This window comes from Capsicum annuum, chromosome 8 (assembly GCF_002878395.1).
Source record: "Capsicum annuum cultivar UCD-10X-F1 chromosome 8, UCD10Xv1.1, whole genome shotgun sequence".
Taxonomy (NCBI): domain Eukaryota; kingdom Viridiplantae; phylum Streptophyta; class Magnoliopsida; order Solanales; family Solanaceae; genus Capsicum; species Capsicum annuum.
Window position 1 is genome coordinate 145385853 of NC_061118.1, and position 23125 is coordinate 145408977.

At 35.9% G+C, this 23125-nt stretch overlaps 1 protein-coding gene across 4 annotated transcripts; it reads right to left on the reverse strand.

Annotated features, from left to right (window-relative positions):
- Window positions 1-868: 868 nt before the first annotated feature.
- LOC107839200 (ATG8-interacting protein 1) lies at window positions 869-11389 on the reverse strand. Of its 4 annotated transcripts, XM_047394469.1 has the most exons (5): window positions 11098-11320; window positions 10074-10387; window positions 9550-9962; window positions 1309-1433; window positions 869-1227 (listed from the first exon to the last, which is right to left on the reverse strand). In XM_047394469.1, exons 2-4 carry the CDS (start codon window positions 10369-10371, stop codon window positions 1329-1331), a joined length of 816 nt encoding a protein of 271 aa, XP_047250425.1. In that variant the 5' UTR covers window positions 10372-10387; window positions 11098-11320; the 3' UTR covers window positions 869-1227; window positions 1309-1328. The 4 variants fall into 4 exon arrangements, with proteins under 4 accessions (XP_047250425.1, XP_016538080.1, XP_047250423.1 ...); XM_016682594.2 differs by having other exon boundaries at window positions 9550-10387; window positions 11098-11389; XM_047394467.1 differs by having other exon boundaries at window positions 9550-10387; window positions 11069-11321.
- Between the last annotated feature and the right edge of the window lie 11736 nt (window positions 11390-23125).

Consider the following 23125-nt stretch of genomic DNA (forward strand, 5'->3'; position numbering starts at 1 on the left):
TTATGTTTTTATTTCATTTTTTCGGCTCATATTTGACTTAACACGTCGCTTAAAACAAATAGTAATTGCTTGTTTAGCTAGACTTCTAAATCAACTTATTTTAGAAAATGCCCATTTAGAAATGCTTTTCAAAAAAACATTTTTGATGAGAAGCAGTTTTTTTTTTATCAATAAATTTTAAATAAACTTTTGAGCGACAATTAGTGATTGATTAAACTTTTCAAATATTTTTAAGTGTATTTTTCTAAGAGTGCTTTTCAAAAAAAGTTGATTTTATGAAAAAACTATTTCTTTTAACTTATGAAAAACTATTTTTTCTACTCCCCAGAAATACTTATTATTTTTAAAAATTTGATCAAACAACTTATTTTTTTAAAAAACAAGCACCTTTGAGAGGAAAATAAGATTGTGCATGCTATAATATTTGTTACTCCAACTCGTATTAGTAGTTGTGTTGTTTGCTTTACACAACCCTTAAAAAATATTAATTAGGAGGGATTTATTACTACTTTAATCTTATTTATATCTAAGTTATAAAATCTCTCCATTAAGTATATTTTTGTCAATCTCTGTACTATTTGCATTATGAATGCTTTATCCTCTAATAATTTGAATGGAAAAAAAGAAACTTTTTAGATCTCTTCCGTTTAAAAATGAAAGGTAAGAATAAAAATCTTTTATAAAAATAATATAAATCTGGAACGATTTGTTCAGGGTTAGAAAACCGCTTCTCCTACTGAAAGTTTACTGCAATGGATTGTGAGTCCTAGTAATAGTGTAAAACTGAAAAAAAAATTAGTTTTTTTTTTTTTTTTCTTCTGTTAACAAACTTAAAAGAATTACTCGTATTCAATAACACAAGCCAAAATTTCAGTGAAAAATGTATCGGTAAAATTCAGCAATCCATCTGACACAAGATATGTACAAGACAACGAGCAATTCTAGACCTGCTCAAAATTAGGTTTTGAAAATTATACAGTGCATTTTTCTGAAATCCCAAAAGAGAAAAAAAAACAGACAGCAGATAAACCTTTTGAGAACAACTGCATAAGATAATAAAGTTTCAGGCGCTATTTTTCAGAACGTAGCTAGATTCTAGTGCAAAGCATGAGAATCAACATCAAACGGGGCAGCTGCAACCACCCAAATTTAAACCGACAATCAAAGACTCCCTGGTGCGTGCTTATACAACCCCATCACAGGAACACAAGATATTCGCATTAGACCCTGTCAAAAGTTAGTAAATAAGGCACATTGAAAAGCATAGCTAGCTAGCTTATCAAGAAAACAAGACTTTGGCTCACTCACTCATTTTCGTCATCATCATCTTAAAGTTGAGCTGCGGTACTCCCCCGGATGAAGGTACCACGGAGATCACCCCCAACAATCACATCTTTCAATCGAGATAAAGGACCAAACAACCAGCTAATCCTCTGTCAACATTGACATACAGATCAGTGAACCAATAATGCAACAGTAAAATATAGGAGTCAGGGTGACATTTCTGAGAACCAAGATGATGGAACTGACGACAAGAAACATAAGCAGAACTAACAATGTATATGTGGATGATTTCCAGGGTTTAACGTTCTTCAATACCACAAAAAAGTGAAAGATTTGTAATACAGGAAATCCTGAGTTTTGATCACTTTAACTGTTTGTGTTGATTGCAGTCTCTTGTACCATCTAATTATAAAAGCTATTGACTAGACCAACAGGAAGAAAAACAAGTACAAGCTTTTATCTCCCCAGAACCAACAATCGAGATCTTGAAGAAAATTTACAACCTACAGCAAGTGTTTACTCCTTTGCACTTCAATACGAAATCAAATGCCCTACAGATTCCAGAAAACCATCTATTAACCACGCATTCTTAGCTGCAATCCAACCAAAACAAGCTACATTAACAAAACAAGCTACATTAACAGAGGTGCTTGAGATTTCCACAACAGCTTCCATGGCCAAGGTCAAATCCCAGTGACCTATTATGAATCACTGCTGGGTTATTTTCAACAACGGTGTTAACCAGGCTAGCTAGTGCATCGCACCTACCGGGCAACTACCTCCCAATAGCACAGATACCAGGTAGCTTACTTTATCAAGGCTTAGGCAAATAAGAAGGAATCACCTCACATTTAGTCTTTGCTGGGATTTGAACCTTGGTCTTCCATAATTTTCACCCACTTTATTTCATTGACTGATAGGCCACACCCCTGGTTGCTATTTTGAATCTTTGCTTTTGCAAAGCTTCTAGATTTATCAATTAAAGGTCATAAATATCATGCAAAGAGAAACAGAAACCATGGCAATAATCCTGCATCTTCTCCTTGATCAGTGGCTCATTTTTGCAGAGATATTTAGAACCTACAGAGTTCATAGAGGGAAGTTGTTTCTTGAGATAAATGTTGCACTTCTTGAGGCTTAGCAGCATTCCCATTTCAAACATCAGTACACAAAAAAAATAAAAAATGAAAACCTTCTTCTAACGTGATTTAAAAGTTCAGTCATTCATCGTTAGAACAAAAAACAAAAAGGAATTGGTCAAAGCAAGTTATATCTACAGATTGAGGCGCTAACTGTAATTGGAGATTGCGAATGATCTACTCTAATCCTTTTTTTTTTTGAGAAAGATAACTTTTTATCTATATATCGACAGGTGAACTACATCAAAACTGTGCAGTCCCCCAAAAGTATTACAAACACTATTTGATTCCTATTTGTACTTTTTGTTACAAATAATCTAGAACATCAAAAATATCTTTTGTTTGTCCTAACACTTCTTGTTCACACCAAAAATGATAAAGAGCTAAACAATTCATTTTAAAATTCTGTAAATTGTTCTGTTTGCCTTCAAAACACCTTTGATTTCTTTCTTTCCATACTGTCCACCATATACATGCTGGGACAATCTTCCATCTCTCCTCCTTCCCTGTAGTATTTCCCACTCTGATCCAACACTTAAGAACACCTTCAATGTTCCTTGGTTTTACCCAAGTAATCTTCCCTAATCTTCCTTAAGCTGGTGAATATCCTCCAAAGTTGATCCGCCCATTTGCAGTGTAAAAAGAGATGGTTAACTGTCTCGGCTTGTTCCCCACATAAATAGCATCTAGAGCATAGTTGGAAACCCCTTTTCTTCATATTTTCTTGTGTTAGCACCACTTCCTTAGCCAACAACCAGGAGAAACAATAGACCTTGTAAGGAATTTTGACACTCCATATCATCTTCCATGGCCAGAGTTCTCCTCCTGTTTGCGAGATAATAAGATCTTTGTATGCCGAGTTTACACTGAAAACCCCTTTGTTGTCAATCTTCCAAATTGTTGTGTACTCTTCCCCTGTTAAATTATTAAAAGATTCCATAGTATTGTAGAACGAACCTATCCTTTCCATCTCCCAATCATTTAAATTTCTTCTAAGCTGCAAATTCCATCCCTGTCCTGTCCACATTTCAGATACAGTGGCCTGTTGCTGTAGGCTTAGGATGTGAATGTCTAGGTAAAGCTGTTTCAGGGGTCTTTGATCTATCCAATTGTCCTCCCAAAAAGATACTTTCTGACTAGTAGCCAAAGATTCCTGATAGATCTCCAAATACTGCATCCGTATGGAGTAACAACCTTCTTTGTTATCCACCTATCCTCCATGTCATATTTCTCCCTAATTACCTCTTTCCATAGTGTATCCTGTAATAAATTTCCAAAGCCATTTCATCATTAGGCTCCTATTTTGCATTTTCATATCCCTGATCCCCATTCCTCCTCCTTTCTTGCTTTTTGTTACCACCTCCCATTTGACGAAGTGAAATTTTTTCTTGTCTTCACTCCCCTGCCAGAGAAAGTTTCTTCATAGTTATCACATTGTTTGGTGCTGGAAAAACAGACATCATATAAGTTGGAAGTGCATCAAGCACACTATTAATCATAGTCAATCTACCTCCTAGAGAGGTATTGACTCTTCCAGTGGGAAAGCTTCTTCTCACATTTTTCAATTACCCCATTCCAAACCCCTTTAGACTTGCTTTTAGCTCCCAAAGGCATGCCTAAATACATAGTTGGTAGCTCGCCTACTCTGCCACCCAGAATTGCTGCCAAATTGTCCACCTCTGCCACACCATTTATAGGATAAATGAAGCACTTTCCCCAGTTTATGTGTAAACCAGAAACTGCTTCAAATATGATGAAAATCACCCTTAGGAACAAGATCTGGTGCTTCTCTGCTTCGCAAAAGACTAGGGTGTCATCTGCATATTGCAGATGAGTTATTTCCAGGTTGTTTGTTGCCTTGGTGCCAACCCGAAAACCCCTGATCCAATTTCTTTCCTTGGCCGTCTGAAACATGTTGCTAAGTCCTTCCATTGCTAGGATGAAAAGGAAGGGAGACAGAGGGTCTCCCTGTCTCAAGCCTCTCTGCGATGGGAAAATGCGACGGGAAAAAACCACTGGGGGTTCTATTGATTAGTACAGAAAATTTGACCGTGCTAATGCAATATTTCACCCAGTTGATCCATTTAGTTCCAAATCCCATTCTCTACATCATAAGTATCAAAAAGTTCCAATTTAAGTGGTCGTAGGCCTTTTGTATGTCTAGCTTACAGAGAATTCCCGGCTTTTTGCTTCTTTGTCTGGACTCGACACACTCATTTGCTATCAACACTGCGTCCATGATTTGCCTTCCTTTAATGAATGCCATTTGTTGTCTGTCCACAAGACTATCTATAACTTTCTTCAACCTTTCTACCATGAGCTTGGCTATGATCTTGTACACCCCTCCTACCAAACTTATTGGTCTGAAATCTTTCAACTCCATAGCCCCTATTTTCTTAGGTATTAGAGCTACAAATGTGGCATTGATGCTCTTCTTCGAAGATTTCTTCCTTGTGAAAATTTTGTACTACTGCAACTAGATTAGTGTTGATGGTTTCCCAACATTGGCTAAAGAAAGCCATGGAAAAACCGTCAGGTCATGGTGCTTTGTCACCTGCACATGCTTTTATGCTCTCCAGAATTTCCTGTTGCCCAGATGGTGCCATCAGTAACCTATTCTCCTCTTCTCCAATCGTTGGACATTTCCTCGTGTCAAGATGTGGTCTCCAGTCTTCTGGTTCAGAGTACAACTTCTCATAGTAGCTTATTATCTCCTCATGAACCTTTTCTGCCTTTGTCAGGATCAAACCTCTTACTTTTAACTTATCAATTGTGTTTGTACTCTGTGTGCATTGGCAGTTCTATGGAAAAAACCAGTGTTCCTATCCCCTTGCTTTAACCATACCGCCCTGGACCTTTGTCTCCATGTGATTTCTTCCCTGTTGGCTATGTCTTCAAATTTTATACTCAGAGTTAGTCTAGAGGTTATTTCCTCGGCACCTAAAGCTCTATATTCCTGCATCTCCTCTAGTTCAGCTAGTTGCTTCAACACTTTTTGCTTTTGGGCTCTCAAGTTACCCGAGACAGTTTTGCTTCACTCTTTCAATTTCCCTTTTAATGCTCTAAGTTTTGTAACCAAGATATAGTCTGGTTTTCCAGTGTAATTGAAGGAATCTCACCATCCCTTTACTCTCTCCTTGAATCCCTCCGTCTCCAACCACTAATTCTCAAACTTGAAATAGGATTTAGTTGACTCCCAATCGCCACATTGTAACATTATAGGTGAGTGATCGGAGGTTACTCTAGGCAGCGAATTCTACCTTATATTTCTGAAATTTGATGCACATTCTTCAGAGAAAAATATTATGTCCAGTCTAGCAACTGTTGTGTGTCTGTCCCCCTTCTTCCAACTGTACTTTCCCCCCTGATAATTCTATGTCCACCAGCTCCATATCCTCGATGAAATCTGAAAAATCTGTCATGCCTTCGTTGATTCTGCTGCAGTTTTTCTTTTCCGATGGATGTCTAACAGTATTGAAGTCACCACAAAGGATCCATAGCCCTGTAACTAGACCTCTGGCTGCTCCGATTCCCCACCAAGTTTCTTCCCTCTCTTCTCTTTCATTTGGAGCATAGACTCCTGTAAGATGCCAACTGAAATCTTGGCACTTCCCTATGAAGCTGCAGGTTACAGAGTACTTCCCCACACTACTAATTTCCCCCTCCCACGGTCTCTTATCCCACATGATAAATATACCACCCCTAGTTTCGCTAGCCTCCAGTTGAACATAGTTTACCCACCTATTCCCCCATACTTCTTTGACTATCTCTGTAATTTCTCCTTCCACTTTTGTCTCCTGAAAACAGATCACGTCTGCCTCCCAGTTTTTCAAGATGTTTTTTATCACTACCCTTTTCCTAGCACAATTCATCCCCCTTATGTTCCAGGATACTATATTTAGTTTCATCGATCTATTATGGCCAGATATCCCCCTCTACTTCTAGTGCCAAAACTCATGAACTCAGTGTCCAACTCCAGACCTTTCAGCTCATTTACCCTATTTTTTTAGTAACTGATACTACCCCCTCTGTTTCTTTATTTTCCTGCTTATTGTTGCCTATCTTCATGAAGAGTTCTTCTGCTTTCTCCTCACAGCCTCTAAAATCAACCCCAAATTCTGTACTCAGTCTGATTATATGTTGTCTAATCCAATTCGGCGTACTCCTTGATTGAGTAATGTCTTCTGTTGGTGGTTGTATCATCAAAGGAATGACATCTTCAGAGGTAACACTGTTAATTTCTCCCTGCATGTTAAGCTGTGTTAATTGTGTTTCCTGCTTCTCCAACTCTGTTGCTTCTATTGCAACTATAGCTATTTCTGCTTCCGTCAATACCCCTTTGTTTTGATCACACGGGAGAAAATAATTTTCCACTATCTCCTGGTTTCCCAGCTGCTCAGAGCTATTGTGTGTAGAGATTTGCGTCAAATTGACCATGAACTCAATATTAATTATGTCCATCTCCTGGGCTTCAGATCTGTGATAATTTTGTTTCTTTTTTATTGGGCCTAAAGTGTCTGGGCCCATAGAAACCCTTCTGTTGATTTTGCCAGCAGTAGCACATAGTGGCCCTTTCTCTTTTAAATTTGACTCACATGGCCAGTCACGTGTCTTCCAATTTAAATTTTTGCCAGCTGTTGAAGTCCCCACATGATCTGCTCTGTGGACTTTTGGATCCTTCACTGTAGTGGATACAGAATCTTTTCCGATCTGTTCGTCTTCTCTCTTCTTCTCCTCCTTTCTGATGGTCACAGAAATTTCACACCAGATCGGAATCTGGTAGACATAGCCTTCACTGGCTATCTCTATTTCCCTCGGCACCTTCTTCCTATCTCCTTTACCTTGATGCGGGCCTAGTGTAGATGATTTTTTATTGTTGTTTGTTTTTCAATATCGATAAAACCTCCACACTGGTCTCTGATTTGCTTGAATATTTTCTGGGACCATATGCTCAGAGGTAGTCCTAGAACTCTTATCCACACCCAATCTCTTGTCACTTCTTCCGGCCAGCACCCTGTAGTTGGTCTCCACCATTCAAGGCTTAGGTTCATCTTCTTCCAGACCCAGACCCCTTCCATGACGTGCTCTGCTGCAACTCTTGATGGAAGTTCGAACAAAAACTTACCATCGTTCATAGCGAAGACACCGACACCTATGGCTGATTTCATGTGTTGCATGCCCATCTTCTTACATCATTTAGAGTAGGGATCACATGTAGAGAGCTGTGAAATTTGCCAACAATGCATCTATTCAGTAGATCTGCCTCCAATGTCGTTGCTTCATTCAGTAACCTTATACGAGTGCCTGCTGCTTGCACCTGTGCCTTCTTCGTGGATTCCGTCGTCCATCTATTATTTTCGAACGCTTCTCTGAAGGAGATATCCATATGCCTTCTGGAGTTCCTTTGTGATTTCTGCTCTGTTGTTGGCTCATATATGAACTTTGCTATTTTATGAGCGATGTTTCCCTAGCCTCCTTTGTACGATGTTTCCGGTGTAATAATGACAGATTTATTCTGTCCTTGAATAGCAATAAAACTGACAAATCGGCCATTTTCATAGTATTTAAGAGAGCAATAAAATTCTGAAAAGTGATCCTTTAAATTCCATCTCCTAATTACGTTCCCCTGTACCTTCGATGCTTCAATAAATACAGAGACCAACCATCTCAGAACTTAAATGCTTATCTTCACCCTCCTCATTAAATACCTACTTCGCTCTATCCAATCATACCATGCGCCTGCACCTTCTTTGCACCTAGTGATTTCGTAAGATTTGAAACCTGCGTTGTAGTATATGCTACTATCCCCCAGTGATATAATTCCGGCCATAGTCGCCGGAATGGGCCCCTTTATCTGAAAAGATCTACTTTTAAATTAAAAGTGGACTTCCTCGAAAGACGCGCCTGGGAGGAAAAAATTTTGTACACTTCCTTAGCACAAATTATACTAACTTCCAATATATGATCTACTCTAATCCTAACTACTAAGAACCTTGAACATTTAATTGTCGGGTCGGAATGATATGGTACCATTCAAAATCATACAAGGATCTCACCATTTCGCCGAAATAAAGAGTGCAATAATTTTATTCCCTAATTCTTTATTATATATACAGGTCTAAGAATTGTAAACCATCTAAAAATATAAAGACTGTACGGTGTAACCAGAGGCTTTGCATTATAAGTATATTCCATCCCCCTCTGAGGCAGGTGGATAGTGGAGTTCACATATTCCAAAGAGAGAAAAACTACTTAATCAGAAATAAAATAGATGGTAATGAATAAATGCAGCTTGCAGGGGTCTGCAGCACCCAATAGAATCAGAGAGAAAAGATCTCTAACATACAGATCTAAAGACAATTATATACCAGTAATAACAGGAAGAAATCAACTCAACTGTAAGATTTGCAAAATGGTTTATTTTTTATTGTAGGGGAAAGACTAATTCTTCCGAGTTTGTCAACAAAATTTGTATGTACCAGATTCACCACAAGAAAGACATAAGCAACTGCACTTTCGCCAACAGTAGGTCATGAAAGAATATAATGAGATGCCCTTGTGAAAAGGAGCTTGCACAAGTATACGCTACAAATGGTACAGGCCTCAGTGTGCATTCAAAAGACATCTTCCTGACAACAACTTTAGTCTTTAGTAATGGTGCCTAACTGATAAGACATCAAGGACCTCCGGAGACCAATGAATGATAACAGACATAGGAGAGAAGAGAGGCTACTTGGGGTCTTGGGGGTGGAGGAGAGAGGAAATCTAATGAGGTATTTGAGAATGTTGACTAAGACAATGGGCTGCAGCAAAGTTGAAGACATTTTTATCAGTTGGATCTCATTTAAATGCACTAGATTTTCTAACCGTCGGCCAATTGGCAAGTACTACTATTAAGCAACACCGCTCTTCAGAAGGTATCAATAAAAGATGCAGAAAAGACCACTTTGAGCTACTTGTAATACTTTACCCAGTACAAGAAGTATTACAAGTGAGTCTAGGTGTTTTTTTCTGCATTTTCCTTTCTTAAAAAAGAAAATCTCATTAGCAGATAGACAAAGATGGAATATTCAACTCAATGTGAATACCAATTTCAATTACTTTTCAACAGCCAGCAACAACTCACCTCACTGTGGAGTCCAACCTGCCACTTCATTTGCAATACTTGCCACCTTTCTTGCTGCCACTTCTGACCAATAATCAGAATGCCCATAACACCAGCAGCAATGAAAATAGACCATAATGTATTTGCGTCTTTCGCATGGGCAACTAGGGAAGTAGTCCCTCTTTTCCACCATGCTTGACAAGGAAGGTTAGCGGCATCATCTTCGTCTTTTGTCTTTGGCAAATTTGAATTGTCTGACTCTAAGCCCTGGTGAATGGGTTCAACTGGTTCATCAAGCACGTTGGTTTCATCTGTTGTTGCAGAAGGGCCCATGCATTCTTCACTCTGGTATGAACTATAGTTAGCAATACCAAAGAAACTCTGCTCTTTGTCAAGCAAACTTAAGCGCTGCAGGGCTGCATCTTCTTCAAATTCTGCACCAATAGATAACTGGTTACCCTTTTCATCACAAAATTGAATACCGGGAAATTCTGGGGTGCTCGACCCTTTATTTTTTGTACTTCCTTCATAAATATCTGATTTACCCCCTTCATTAGCAACAAGTTCCGGAGAAGCATCGTCACTTCCCGGTTCATAATGGATCTCATCGACATCAGGTTCCAATGGCAAATTCTCATGCTGGCTTGGTGGAAAGACAAAGTGTCCAGACATAAACATCGCCTGGGAAGTTTCAGCTATATACTTTGCACTACTGCTATTATCAACATTCGATTCAACCTGCTTCGGACCAGGGGCAGCAGAATATACTGATTGTGTGAGTGATACAACTTCCCATTCATTTCCACGAGGAGCAGTTTCCTCCGCTTCCTCATTACTTGCCATCTTTCAGAAATTGAAACTGAGGGATTTAACAAGAGAAAACACAGGAAATCAGAGGTTAAGTGCTAAAAGAGCATCACACTCTTTGAATAACAGATTGTCAAATTCAATACATATGATAAGTCTATTGAACTCTAATACAATTCTGCAAACTTCTGGTACCAAAAATGCACAAGAATAGCAAGTATAAAATCAAGTAATTCTTTACAGGATTCAGGACTTAGAATTCTTATAACATGCTACTTGCAACATAGAGGAGATAAAACCACAAGGTTTCAAAGCAATTACATATCACAAATCACATCTGTTCCAATGAAACCATCCCTTGTACTTTTAGAACATGCAAACTGCTAAACATAATCAAGAGAAACTTGAAGAAAACTTATAGTATCCCTGTGTGTCTATGCTTATGTGTGTGAAATTTGAAACAGTGCAAAGTTCAATTTTGATAAAAGCGAATGTAATTTACGTGACAGAGATAGAATTAATAGAATCATTAAATAATAATAGGATAAACAGTCACAGTCTCACAGATACAGAATCAATCGTATAGACAGAGATACAGATACAGAATCCTATAGACAGAGATTGAGTTTACGTAATAAACCTACATACACAAGACAGATCCAAAGAAACAAATCAACTCAATTTATTACTGAATAAAGCTAAATCAGATTAACAATCAAAGAAACGGATCAACTGAGAAAAATTCGTTGAATTTCGGAATACTTATAGGCGATGAGAGCTATGAGGTCGGTGAAGATAACGTCCAAGTTCCGGCGAGAATTATTGAAATTCGTCGCCAAGAGAGAGAGTGGCTTATATAGAGAAAGATGTTTAGATAAAGAAACCGGCGAAACCAGTAAAGCTGTAGTGTTAATGACTTGCTGAGGAAGTGAGATAGCGGTTTTACTATTATCCGCTTGTGGGAAGAAAAAGTGTCCTTTGGTGCGTTTCAGTGGGCCGAATACGGGTCAAGTATTCCCGCTTTTTAGAATCAGAACTAAAATAGGTCATGAAATTAAAGAAAACACCAAAATATGTGAGAGTATATAAAATTTATATTTATATCTATAATCTATATTTATAATTCTATATCTATAATTTATAATTTATTAAAAGCATAAAAATCTTTAAAAAAATAATTTAAACTATTTGCTCTTCATTAAAAATCTCTACTTTAGATAAAATAGTCTTTTCAAGAAATATTAAATATTTTATTAAAATTTAAAAGAAGAAGTTTTTCTTATTATGATTATTTTCCTATGAAAATTTTTTTTTCACTTAGAATAGGCTTGGTCTCTTAAAAAAAAAAAGATAAAACATGTACTCCTTCTATTTCAAAAAGAATGACCTCTTTCCATTTTTAGCAGTTTTTTATCTTTAACTTTCAACGTGGCATACTTAAAACCACAGGATTAAAGTATCTTTTATTTAAGACCATAAGATTTTAAAGTCTTTTTTATTTTCTTAAATTCTGTGTCAAGTTAAATCACGTCATTCTTTTTAAAACGAAGGGAGTACAAATTTTCTGTTTCGGATAAATTTCTATAACAAAGATACTTTTTCAATTAAAATAGATTTGATCCAAAAAAAATTATAAAAGAGGACCAAAGAATAAGCAATAATTTTAATTTTGTAGGGTCTAAATAGATTTGATCCAAAAAATTACAAATTTTCTGTTTCGGTTAAATTTTTATAACAAAGATACATTTTCAATTAAAATAGATTTGATCCAAAAAAAATTAAAAGAGGACCAAAGAATAGGCAATAATTTTAATTTTGTAGGGTCTAAATTTTCAATCTATTATTTTCTTAATATTTAACATGTTGAAATAATTAAATTTTAATTTTAACTAAGCAAAGGCTCCACGTGTGAGGCACATGTATGCGTTTAAATCATTAATTTATTTATTAATTTGGTATTTTAAAAAAAATAATACTATCAAAGTGAACTCATAGAAATGAGATACACGCGTGTGATGCGTATTCTTAGATTAGTATTACTAAAATATGGCTGATGGTCTTAGACTTTATGAAAAAATAAATAACTCACTTAAAAAGTGAGTTATGCATTTTATTTTTGCAGAATTCACTTAAAAAGTGAGTTATACATTTTGATTTTGTGCCTAACAACGTCAATTATATTTTTGTAACATTTTATATAAATAACATATTTTGATTTTTTTTTTAATTTCATGGCCTATTTTAATTCCGGCTTCCCGCTTTTTAAGTGTGTGTCAGTCCCGTTTGTGTGTTAGGAAAAGGTTAATCGTTAACTATTATTATTTTTTCTTAATTTTTTATTAAAAATTGATGACAGCGTAAAGGGATAAAGATTTTTCGTTTTTTTTTTTTTTTTTTGGTTTTAAAGGGATAAAGGAATTGTAGGGATAAAGAATATGATACTAATATTTTACTTTTACAATTTATTACTACTACTTTAGTTTACGTTCCAATACTTTTATTATTACTAGGTTGGTATACCTGTTTCTCACGTTAATATATTTAAGTTATAAAATAAACACCAACAAAAAACTTTAAATTCCTAAAATAGTTCAATTTTTTGAAGCTTAATTACACATCTCTTTTTAAAAAATTATAGACGACGACATAAATTAAATATTTTTAAAGAATTGACATCAAAAATAAGAAAAAATTTTAAATATAGAAAAAATAAAGATAATCGTACCACAAATATGGTTCAAATTGATGCGTCTCTCCAAGCCTCTGACAACAAGGGAAAAAGGTATTGCGTGACAAATGCACTTTAGACAAAATTGTCTTTTCACTATTTTTCTTTAATATTTAAGAGTTGAAAATTAATTAAATATATTTATGGTAAAATCTTTCCTTATTAAAATTCATCAGAATTAATGACAACTAATACTTTTTTCGCTTAGTTTAAGAATTCTAAATCAACTAAATTCGATTTTAAGAAAATTTAAAAAATATAGAAATAAATATAAAAGCGCTAGAATAATAAAAAATTAAGAAGTATAAATTTTTTTAAAAGTTTTAAGTATGTAATAAGAATATAATCGATTTTGTAAAGATTTGATTTCAAAAACAAGGAAAGATTTTAAATATAGAAAAAAAAAGCGTACCATTTATACGATTCAAATTGATGTTGCATGAAAAATGCAAAAGTGATGACCCATCAACCAGTAAAATATTTATGTTTATGTTTACGTTATTATATTAAAGTGTGAAGAATCTATGCAAAGTAATTTAAATTTTTACACTTCATTAAAAATCTCTGCAATAGATAAATTAATTTAATTTTAAATAATCAAATATTACACGTGCAAGACACATGCGATTAAACTAGATAGTATCCAAAATAATGTCAGGGCCATAACGTTAGTTGTAGTAAGAAGTAAAAAGGTAAAATTTAATTTATTTTTCTACTATATAGAAAGGACAGTTAAGGACGATCAAGGGTATAGTAGTAATATGCTCACTTTCAAGGGTAAAATGATAAGTTTATTTTTAAAATCAAACCACGAGCTTTCCTTTCCCTTCTAGATATCTCTTTGTCTCTCTCTCCCTCTCCATACACAATTATACAATTCTACTTCCTCAAGCTCTCAAACACCAAATCCAATCTTGGATCTAAATAACAACAAGAACACTAGCTTCTCAGGTATGATGCTGGGTGCTTCACTATTTTTCCGTTGTTTCTATATCTTTAAGCGGTGATAGCTAAAACGGTTCAAACGACGGTACAAGAAGTTAATAGTTTACCCAGAGCTTTACAAGACTACGATCTTTTAGATCAGATCGATTCAACCGTCGGGCCTAGCTTGGAAGTTGTGTAACGGATAGGCTTCTTAGATGAGATTCCTATTAGATCTAAGGCAAAACTCATCGTCAGGCCCCTTAAGTATACACGATCTTTCATTTAGGCACCTCAAGTGGACATTGGTTCATTTTGGTACCTCAAGTAGCCATAAAATGCGCCATTTTGGCACCTTTTGCTGAGTTGGCAAGGTGTTATATTACACCTCCATGAAGACGCGTGAAAGCCCTTTTTTGGCTGATGTGGTGCCCAACTTGGCCCACCAACAGTTTATTAACTCATTTTTATTAATTTATACCTTTTTCCTTATTTTTATCCATCATTTTTGTCAATCTTAAGCTTATTTAATGGTGAAAATTATTGGGAGAGATTTAAAAATTAGATACACATTTAAGAGTTCGTCTTGCCAAAAATAATATATTAACTCAACGCCCATTAATTTATAATTCTTTCACATTTTTATCCGTTATTTTTTTCAATCTTAATTTATTTAACGGTAAAAATATTGAGAGAAATTTATATACACATGTAAAGGTTCATGAAGATTAAATAATAAACACCTTTTTTTAATCATTAAGGGGAAAATTGATGAAGAAAAATAAAAAAATAAGCAACATGAACGAAGAAAAATTAAAAATCAAACAAAATCGATGAAGAAAAATTGAAAAATAAAGCTAAATTAGTGAAGAAAAACTGAAATAAAAAAATTAAAATCGAAACAAAATCGATGAAAAAAATTAAAAATAAAGCTAAATTCGTGAAGAAAAAAATTAAAATCGAAGCATAAAAACTAAGAAAAATCCGTGAAGAAAAAATTTGAAGAAGATAAAGAGGAGAAAAAGACAGACGGGGTGAGGGTGGTGGGGTGGGTGGGCTATGTAATGAAAAAACTGATGGGGTGGGGGTGGGGGTGGGGGTGAGAGAGGGGTGTCGGGTGGGAGAAGGGTGTTTGAAGAAGAAGAATGGTGGGGTGGGGGTGGTGGGTGGGAGGGGTATTTGAAGAAGAAGGTTGGAGGCATGGGTAGGTTAGGGAGAGGGGGTATTTTTTTATTTAAATTAATCATTTATAAATTATTTGGGTATTTTTTATGTAAAATTAATTATTTGGATAAAAATGACACGTGTCAATATTTTATTCGTCACTTTCCACCTCAGCGGAGAGTGTAACTCACGCACTAATATTATTTTACTGATTCAGCAAAACGTGCCAAAATGGAACACTTTATGGCTACTTGAGGTGCCAAAATGAACCAATGTCCACTTGAGGTGCGTAAGTGAAAAATCACGCATACTTAAGGGGCCTGACGACGGATTTTGCCTAGATCTAAACTAGGTAAAGGTTGTGTAATTTGTGATGTATAAGGAGACTAATTCTCCTCAATCTTTGATGTCTAGTTCCTATAGGTTTCTAGGTGTTTTGTCGTTAGATATATTGGTTGTTATTGTACGTATGTTAACATATGAATGAAGTATTCTTTCATGGTATCAGAGCCTTTTGTGGTTTAACAACTGTTATACCACTGCATGTTTTGGATGATGATGCACCAGATCCTGCATATTAGGTTTGGGTACGTCAAGATCAACTCGTGTTGAATTGGATAGTCGCTTCAGTTTCAAAAAATATCACGGCTCGTGTAGCTTGGAATAAACTTATGGCAGCCTATGCTACTGGGTCCAAACCATTGATTCGAGAACTTAAGGCGCAATTACACAACTTACGTCGTGATAATGCAACTATTGAAAGTTATGTCCAAGGGGCAAAAACGATTGCTGCTAAGTTGGCTGCCTTGCAGCATCCAGTTACAGATGATGACTTGGTGGAGTTTGTTCTTGCCGGATTAGGCCTTGCCTATTGCCCCTTCACAAGGTCGCTTGGATCACGTCTTGAGGATGTCACCTTTGATGCACTTTATGGTATGTTGTTGAATGAAGAAAGACAATTAAAATGTGAGGACCCTAGTATTGTTATTGCTCCAACAACACAATACACACAAAGTTTAATTTCTATATCTCGTGGGTGCGGTAAGGGGTGTACAAATTGAGGTTGCAGACGCTCTTCTGGCCAGGGAACTTTTCATCCATCTCAGAGTCGTAATTATGTCACCACGAGTCATTCTGGGACTCCACGGCCTTCTGCTAATTTCTCTGTAATTGTCTGTCATAATTGTGAAGGAAAGGGTCACGTTGCACATGTTTGTCCATCCCCTAGGACTACAAATGGAAATTGGGTATCTGGACGCCCCTATTCAAATCTTTCAAGTACGTCTTCCCAATCGGCACCAAATTGGTTGATGGATAATGGCACCATATATTATTTAACATCTGATCTTGACAACCTTGCAATTCACTCAAAATATCAGTCCTGAAGAAGTTACCCTAGGTAATGGCTCTAAATTGCCCGTCTCGCATATTGGTAAAGGATCTCTCTATTTCCGATAAGTCGTATGCCCTTGACAATCTTCTTCATGTTCCCACTGCTACTCAAAATTTATTATCTATCAGTTCTTTTACTAATTCTAACCAAGTCTCCATTGAATTTTTTCCTAACTACTTTTTGATTAAGGACTTAGCAACGAGGGCAGTTCTTTACAAAGGACCGAATAATGGAGGTTTATATTCCCCTCCAGTATTGAAGTTAGTTTCTTCACCAGCCTCATATGCTGCTTCGCTTGGTGTTTGGCATGCGCGTTTGGCTCACGCATCCTATCCCATAGTTCGTCGGACTTTGTAGTCTATTACTTTTATTTCGTCTAGTTGTGGTTCTTCTAGTTTATATCCAACTTGTGTCGTTAGCAAGAGTCATAAAATTCCATTTGTTGAGTCCAGTTTTCAGGCCACAGGCCCTTTAGATTTGATTTGTTCGGATGTCTAGGGTCCAACGCCTGTTATTTCAAATGATGGATATAAACATTATGTTATTTTCTTTGATCATTATAACAAATATACCTGGATTTATTTCCTTAAATTCAAGTTTGAAGTTCTTTCCGTTTTTATTCATTTTCAAAAAATTATGGAAAAATACTTTGGTCTACCAATTAAGAGCTTTCAAGCAGATTTGGGGAGGGGGGGGGGGAGGGGGGCAAGAATCAAACATTAACCTCATATTTACGAGACAATGGTATCACACAACGTTCTTATTGTCCTTATACTCCGAAACAAAATGGTTGTGTTGAACGCAAACATCAACATATTGTTGAGACAAGTCAAGCCTTATTAACACATGCTAGTATTCCATCAAAATTCTGAACAAATGTTTTTGATACAGCAGTCTATATCATTAATAGATTACCGACTTCCCATCTAAATAATCAGTCCCCCTTTTATATCCTATTTAATTCTGATTCTGATTACTCTTTGTTGCGTGTATTTGGTTGTCTTTGCTTTCTGTGGCTTCGCCCTTATACGAAAGATAAATTATCTCCTCATTCTAAGAGGTGTGTATTTTTTGAGTATAGCAAAATTCACAAAGGTTATAAGTGCTTTGATCCTATTTCCTCTAGATTTTTTGTCTCACGCCATGTTGTTTTGACGAAACAGTTTTCCCTTTTGCTGCTCAAGATGATGTTAAGGTGCATACTACATCAACCAATGCTTCCCCGGTTACTGTCCAGACACCTTCATCGCTTTCGCATCCAGTTGTGCCTGTTTCTTTCTTATTGAACTCATCTAGTCCTTCTCCTGCAACGAGTATCACTCTACGAGATAATTTAGCCTCTACCTCTGCAATGCAATGCTCTAAACAATGTCTACCCGCAACATCTGATCAATCTCCAGTACAAGTGCATGTCATGCCTATGAATACGTCTTCTCTATCTTCGGAGATCCCATCAAATACATTGCCTACTGAAGGTGGAAACCAAGTGGCTAATTTTGCACAATCTGGTCCTTCAAGCAATGTACCTCTTCTGAATGAATTGCCATGCTCTTTATCTAAGTCTCATCCAATGACACTAGATCACAAACAGGTTCGCTAAAACCAAAGCATCCCACGTCTTACTTAGCTATTTCCTCTAATGTTGTTGAGCCTTCTTGTTACTCTCAAGCTACAAAGTATGCACATTGGCGTAAGGCGATGCAAGTGGAGTATAATGCTCTCCTTCAAAATGGAACTTGGCAGTTAGTTCCACCTTCTTCGTCTCAAAATATTATTGGGAGCAAATGGGTTTTTAAAATAAAGGTTAAGCCTGATGGGTCCATTGATCGTTACAAGGCTCGGCTAGTTGCTAAAGGGTATCATCAAAGACCGGGTGTGAACTATTTGATACTTTTAGTCCTGTAGTGAAACCTGTCACTATTCATCTACTTCTTTCCTTGGTTGTCTCAAACAACTGGTACATTAATCATTTGGATATCTCTAATGCTTTTCTTCACAGTACTCTTGATGAAGTCGTGTACATGTCTCAACCTCTAGGGTTTGTTGATCCTGATCATCCTAAACATGTTTACTTGCTCAAGCGTTCTCTTTATGGGCTTAAACAAGCTCCGCGTATGTGGAATAAATGCCTAACAGATGCCTTGATTTCACATGGCTTTACTGACTTAAAAGCTAATTGTTCGTTATTTTACTTGTCCTCCAACAGTGATAAATTATTTTGCTTGGTGTATGTCGATGACCTTCTTATTTTGGGATCTAGTTCGTCTCTTGTTGATTCTCTTATTGCTTGCTTGAATTCGCAATTCTCAGTTAGAGACCTTGGTCGCCTCTCTTATTTTTTGGGGATTGAAGCATCATGGACCTCTACTGGTTTGCATCTATCGCAATATCGATATGCAACTGATTTGTTGCGTAAAGCACAAATTGATGGTTGCAGTCATATTTCTACACCTGCAGCATCTTCCTTTAAACCTTCGAGTTTTGAAGGATCTCCTTTCCATGATGAAACTCTGTATCGCAAACTGTAGGAGCCCTCAAATATTTAACCTTCACTCGTCCTGATATAGCATTTGCGGTGAATAAGGTTTCCCAATTTATGGATAGTCCGTGAGAGTCCCACTGGGTTGCTGTCAAATGTATTTTGCGATATATACAGTCCACTTCCCCTCATGGGCTGTCCTTTGCTCGGCAAAATACGAAGCTTCTACATGGTTATAGTGATGCGGACTAGGGTGGTTCCATGGATGATCGTAAGTCGACTATTAGTTATGCAATCTTTTTTGGTTCTCATTTAATATCTTGGGCTTCCAAAAAGCAGCGAGCTGTTGCACGTTATAGCACTGAGGCAGAGTATGGTGCACTTGAAACTGCTGCGTCGGAGCTAACTTGGTTGGAATTTTTACTTCGTGAGATTGGGTGCTTTGACACTACAACTCCTATACTTTGGTGTGATAACCTAAGTGCAACTTATTTAATGGCTAATCCTACTTTCCATTTCCGCACCAAACATATGGAGATTGAATTTTATTTCGTCCATGAAAAGGTGAAGGATAAATCTTTGGTTGTTCGCTATCTTAGCACTCAGGATCAAGTTGTAGATGTCCTCATGAAAGGTCTCCCAAAAGTATGATTTCAGCATTTTAGGGACAAGTTGACAGTGTATGCTTCCCCCGTTCAACTTGCAGGGGAGTGTAATGGATTGACTTAGATGAGATTCCTATTAGATCTAAACTAGGTAAAGGTTGTGTAATTTGTGATGTATCAGGAGACTAATTCTCCTCAATCTTTGATGTCTAGTTCCCGTAGGTTTCTAGGTGTTTTGTCATTGTATATATTGGTTATTATTGTACGTATGTTAACATATGAATGAAGTATTCTTTCAAGTTGTACTCTGCCAAAGCCCGAGATGGTCACGCCATTTACCCAAACGTTTGTGTTTGGCTTCTTGATAAGCCGTCCCTTTCTGAGGCACGATAATGAGTAGACCTATCTAAAGCTACTGAAGACTCCTTTTTTTGACATAATTTGGGATATGCCGCCTGGTTGGTCAGGTTGAGACATCATGGGGTTGTTCAAATTGTAAAGAGAATTTCATTAAACAACAACACTAAGATGTGAAAAACAAAAGTGACTTTCCACCTAACAGTGAAAGGAACCAATAAAATCTATCAGTCTTCAGCTTACTCCTTCATACAACATAAAAATACAGCTAGCCTTGATCTTCAGCATGGAGTTAGCTTTTCTTTCAGAATACCTCTGGTTTTATTTTTTCCCCATTGTCCACCAAAAAGCATAGATAAAAATGGTGTTCCATATTATCTTCCAAACTTCACCCTAACCTTTTTAGCCTTGGAAATATATCAGTTATCTCACTCGAAAAAAAGCTATCTGTTTGTTCTAGTGTTTTCCAAGGCATTGTCCTATACAGGACTGTTATAACAACAACAACATGCCCAAAATATTCTCACAAAGAGGTATCTGGGGAGGGCAAGCGTACGCAACCCATACCACTACCTCAAAATAAAGTTCTGATAGACAACCAATAATATCAACATACAATTTGCAATTAATTAGTGTTCTATTATACATATCTATCCTAATTGGGAACATTGGTATAACTGACAGCAATGTATAGTTGCTTACCTGCCACCATATTGATTCAATGGTCCGCAAGAAAATCCAGGATTCTACTCTCCCTAAAGCAGCTGTAAAAAAATCTTATTTCTTGCCAATCATAAAAAAACTGCAAAAGTTCCTGCTTACTTGATTGTTTACTTCCTGAATGCGTCTTCCATTTTAATGAGGAAATCTTTAATATGGGGTCATTTAAGCATTATTTAATATGGGAAAAGTTTTACTTTAATTTACTGTTCATTAGAGAAAATTTACTTTCTAGAGCATGGTAAAGTTGTTATCATGTGATCAGATGGTCATGAGTTTAAGACTTCAAAGTCATGAAAAGTGCTTCTTGCAGAAATACAGGGTAAGGCCTCGTAGTCTCGTGGTCTGGCCCTTCTCGAAACACAGCGATAGAGCATTAATTTAGTGCACCGGGCTGCCTTTTAATTAAACTCATAAGAGTACGGTTATAAGTCTCTATATAGGTGTTCTTAGTTTTGTAAGTGCGCCCTGTTTTATGGAATTTCAACTTTTCAAATCAGTTTAATTTGAAAAAAATCTGAGTTGATTTTGTGTGTTATGGATTGAAATGTGTGTTTCGGTGAGTCTTAGTTCTTACAATATTCAGGTTAGTACTATCTCTTTAACCCTTGCTCTTCTTTATTCTATTTTTATTGCTTGGGATTTTACTTTTTACATCTTTGGTTATTCGTTATATTTTTATGTTCTTAATTTTTTTTCTTTATTTCTTCACCATAATTGATTTACGATTTCTCTTTGAGTATAAATTTTTCCTTGATATTGTATTCTTTATCGATTTTATCGCCTCAAAAATTTAATTTTTGTTTAAGAAAGCTTAATATGTGTTTAATAAAATCACAGAACTCCTCAGAAAATCAAAATTTTAGGAAAAAAGTGTTCATCTACTTGATAGGTTATGCTGACAATGCAATTATCTTTCGTTCATTCTTTTACTTTCTTATAACTGTATCCTAATCATTGTGCCTTGTCACACTTTTTGAATACTCAACTATTAATGTAAACAAGGTTAGTGAAAATCAATTAATCATTTCTTATACTTTCTATATGTAATTTGAGGCATCAAATGGTAATGATAACCTAAGTTGTGCGGTCACTTATTGATGTCTCACCCATGTCGGGTTCTTTAAAACTGTACTACTTTTGAACATTTTGACACGCATCATCAACCTTTTAGAGAGTTTGGGTAGCATAGATGATAACATTTTATTTGGCTCTATTGTGCTTACGTTCAACATATTAAACTTTACACTTAACTTTGTAGGTCATTGCTCAGTGATTTCACCATCTAGCCCATCTACCATCCTAATCCCACATAATCTTGAAAGTAATTGCATTTGATTTAATTTGTGCGTAAAGTTTGAGCACTATATGCTTTTCTAGGTCTTATTTGAAGTTAATAATATTACTGCTTAGTGCCTCAAAAAATATTCAATATTTTGTCCAATTCCTCAGAAATTGCATCCTAAATACAAAGATATATAACAGGTGTTTTGTAACATCAGGAAAAGATCGATAAAAGCAAAAAAGAAAAATTCTATTGCAGCTAGACTATATTTGCAACTGAACAAAACTCAGAGAACAAATGAATAATCACATTTTTCAATGTAGTACAATTGCACGTTTCTTATCGTCCTGAGCCAGGGGGTATATTAGAAATAACCTTTCTACTTTATCTGAAGTGGTGGTATGGATCGTATATGTTTTAACCTCCCCAAATCTCACTTTGTGGGAATACACTACGTATGTTATTGTTGCTGTTGTTGTTGTTGAATTGCACGTTTCGCTAGAAGCACATAAATCAAACACTTGATGAAAAAGAGAAAGAATCTCAAGAGCCATAAGAACTTAAGCTATCTTGACTAACTATGTAAACTTATCATTTAGGTGTATAAATTTATTCCACTTTAATGTCTTTTGCACACAAAGCATGTTATGACTTCACTGTGTTCTTTTTATTTGGCACCTATTGTCATTGTTATTTTCGCAAGACTTGAATGATAACAAATTTTTGTCAGTTTTCTTTAAACTTAACTCTCACAATTTTATGGTTGAAACCCATAGCGGATGTGAAAGATTTATGTTGTCCTTCTTCTTTATTTTTAAAAAAATAAAAATAAATATATTTGTAGTTTCAGATTTAATCTTCAGAAAATAATAGATTACTGATCGATTAAATAAAAGACTTTCATATTTTATGGAATTGAATTGATTTGTTTGTCCATAGGTATACCATACCAATTTCTAAAGGTCAAACCATTCATAAACTTTAGCAGTTTCTAAATAATTTAACAAACATTGTAATCTGGATTCAGTTACTTTGTAATCTAGCTGTACATTTTCTCTTTAGTAATGTCTATGATATTGGGAATCCCTCTAGAAGAGATAGGCAATTGTTGTGTAAAGTGATTATTACCTTTCGA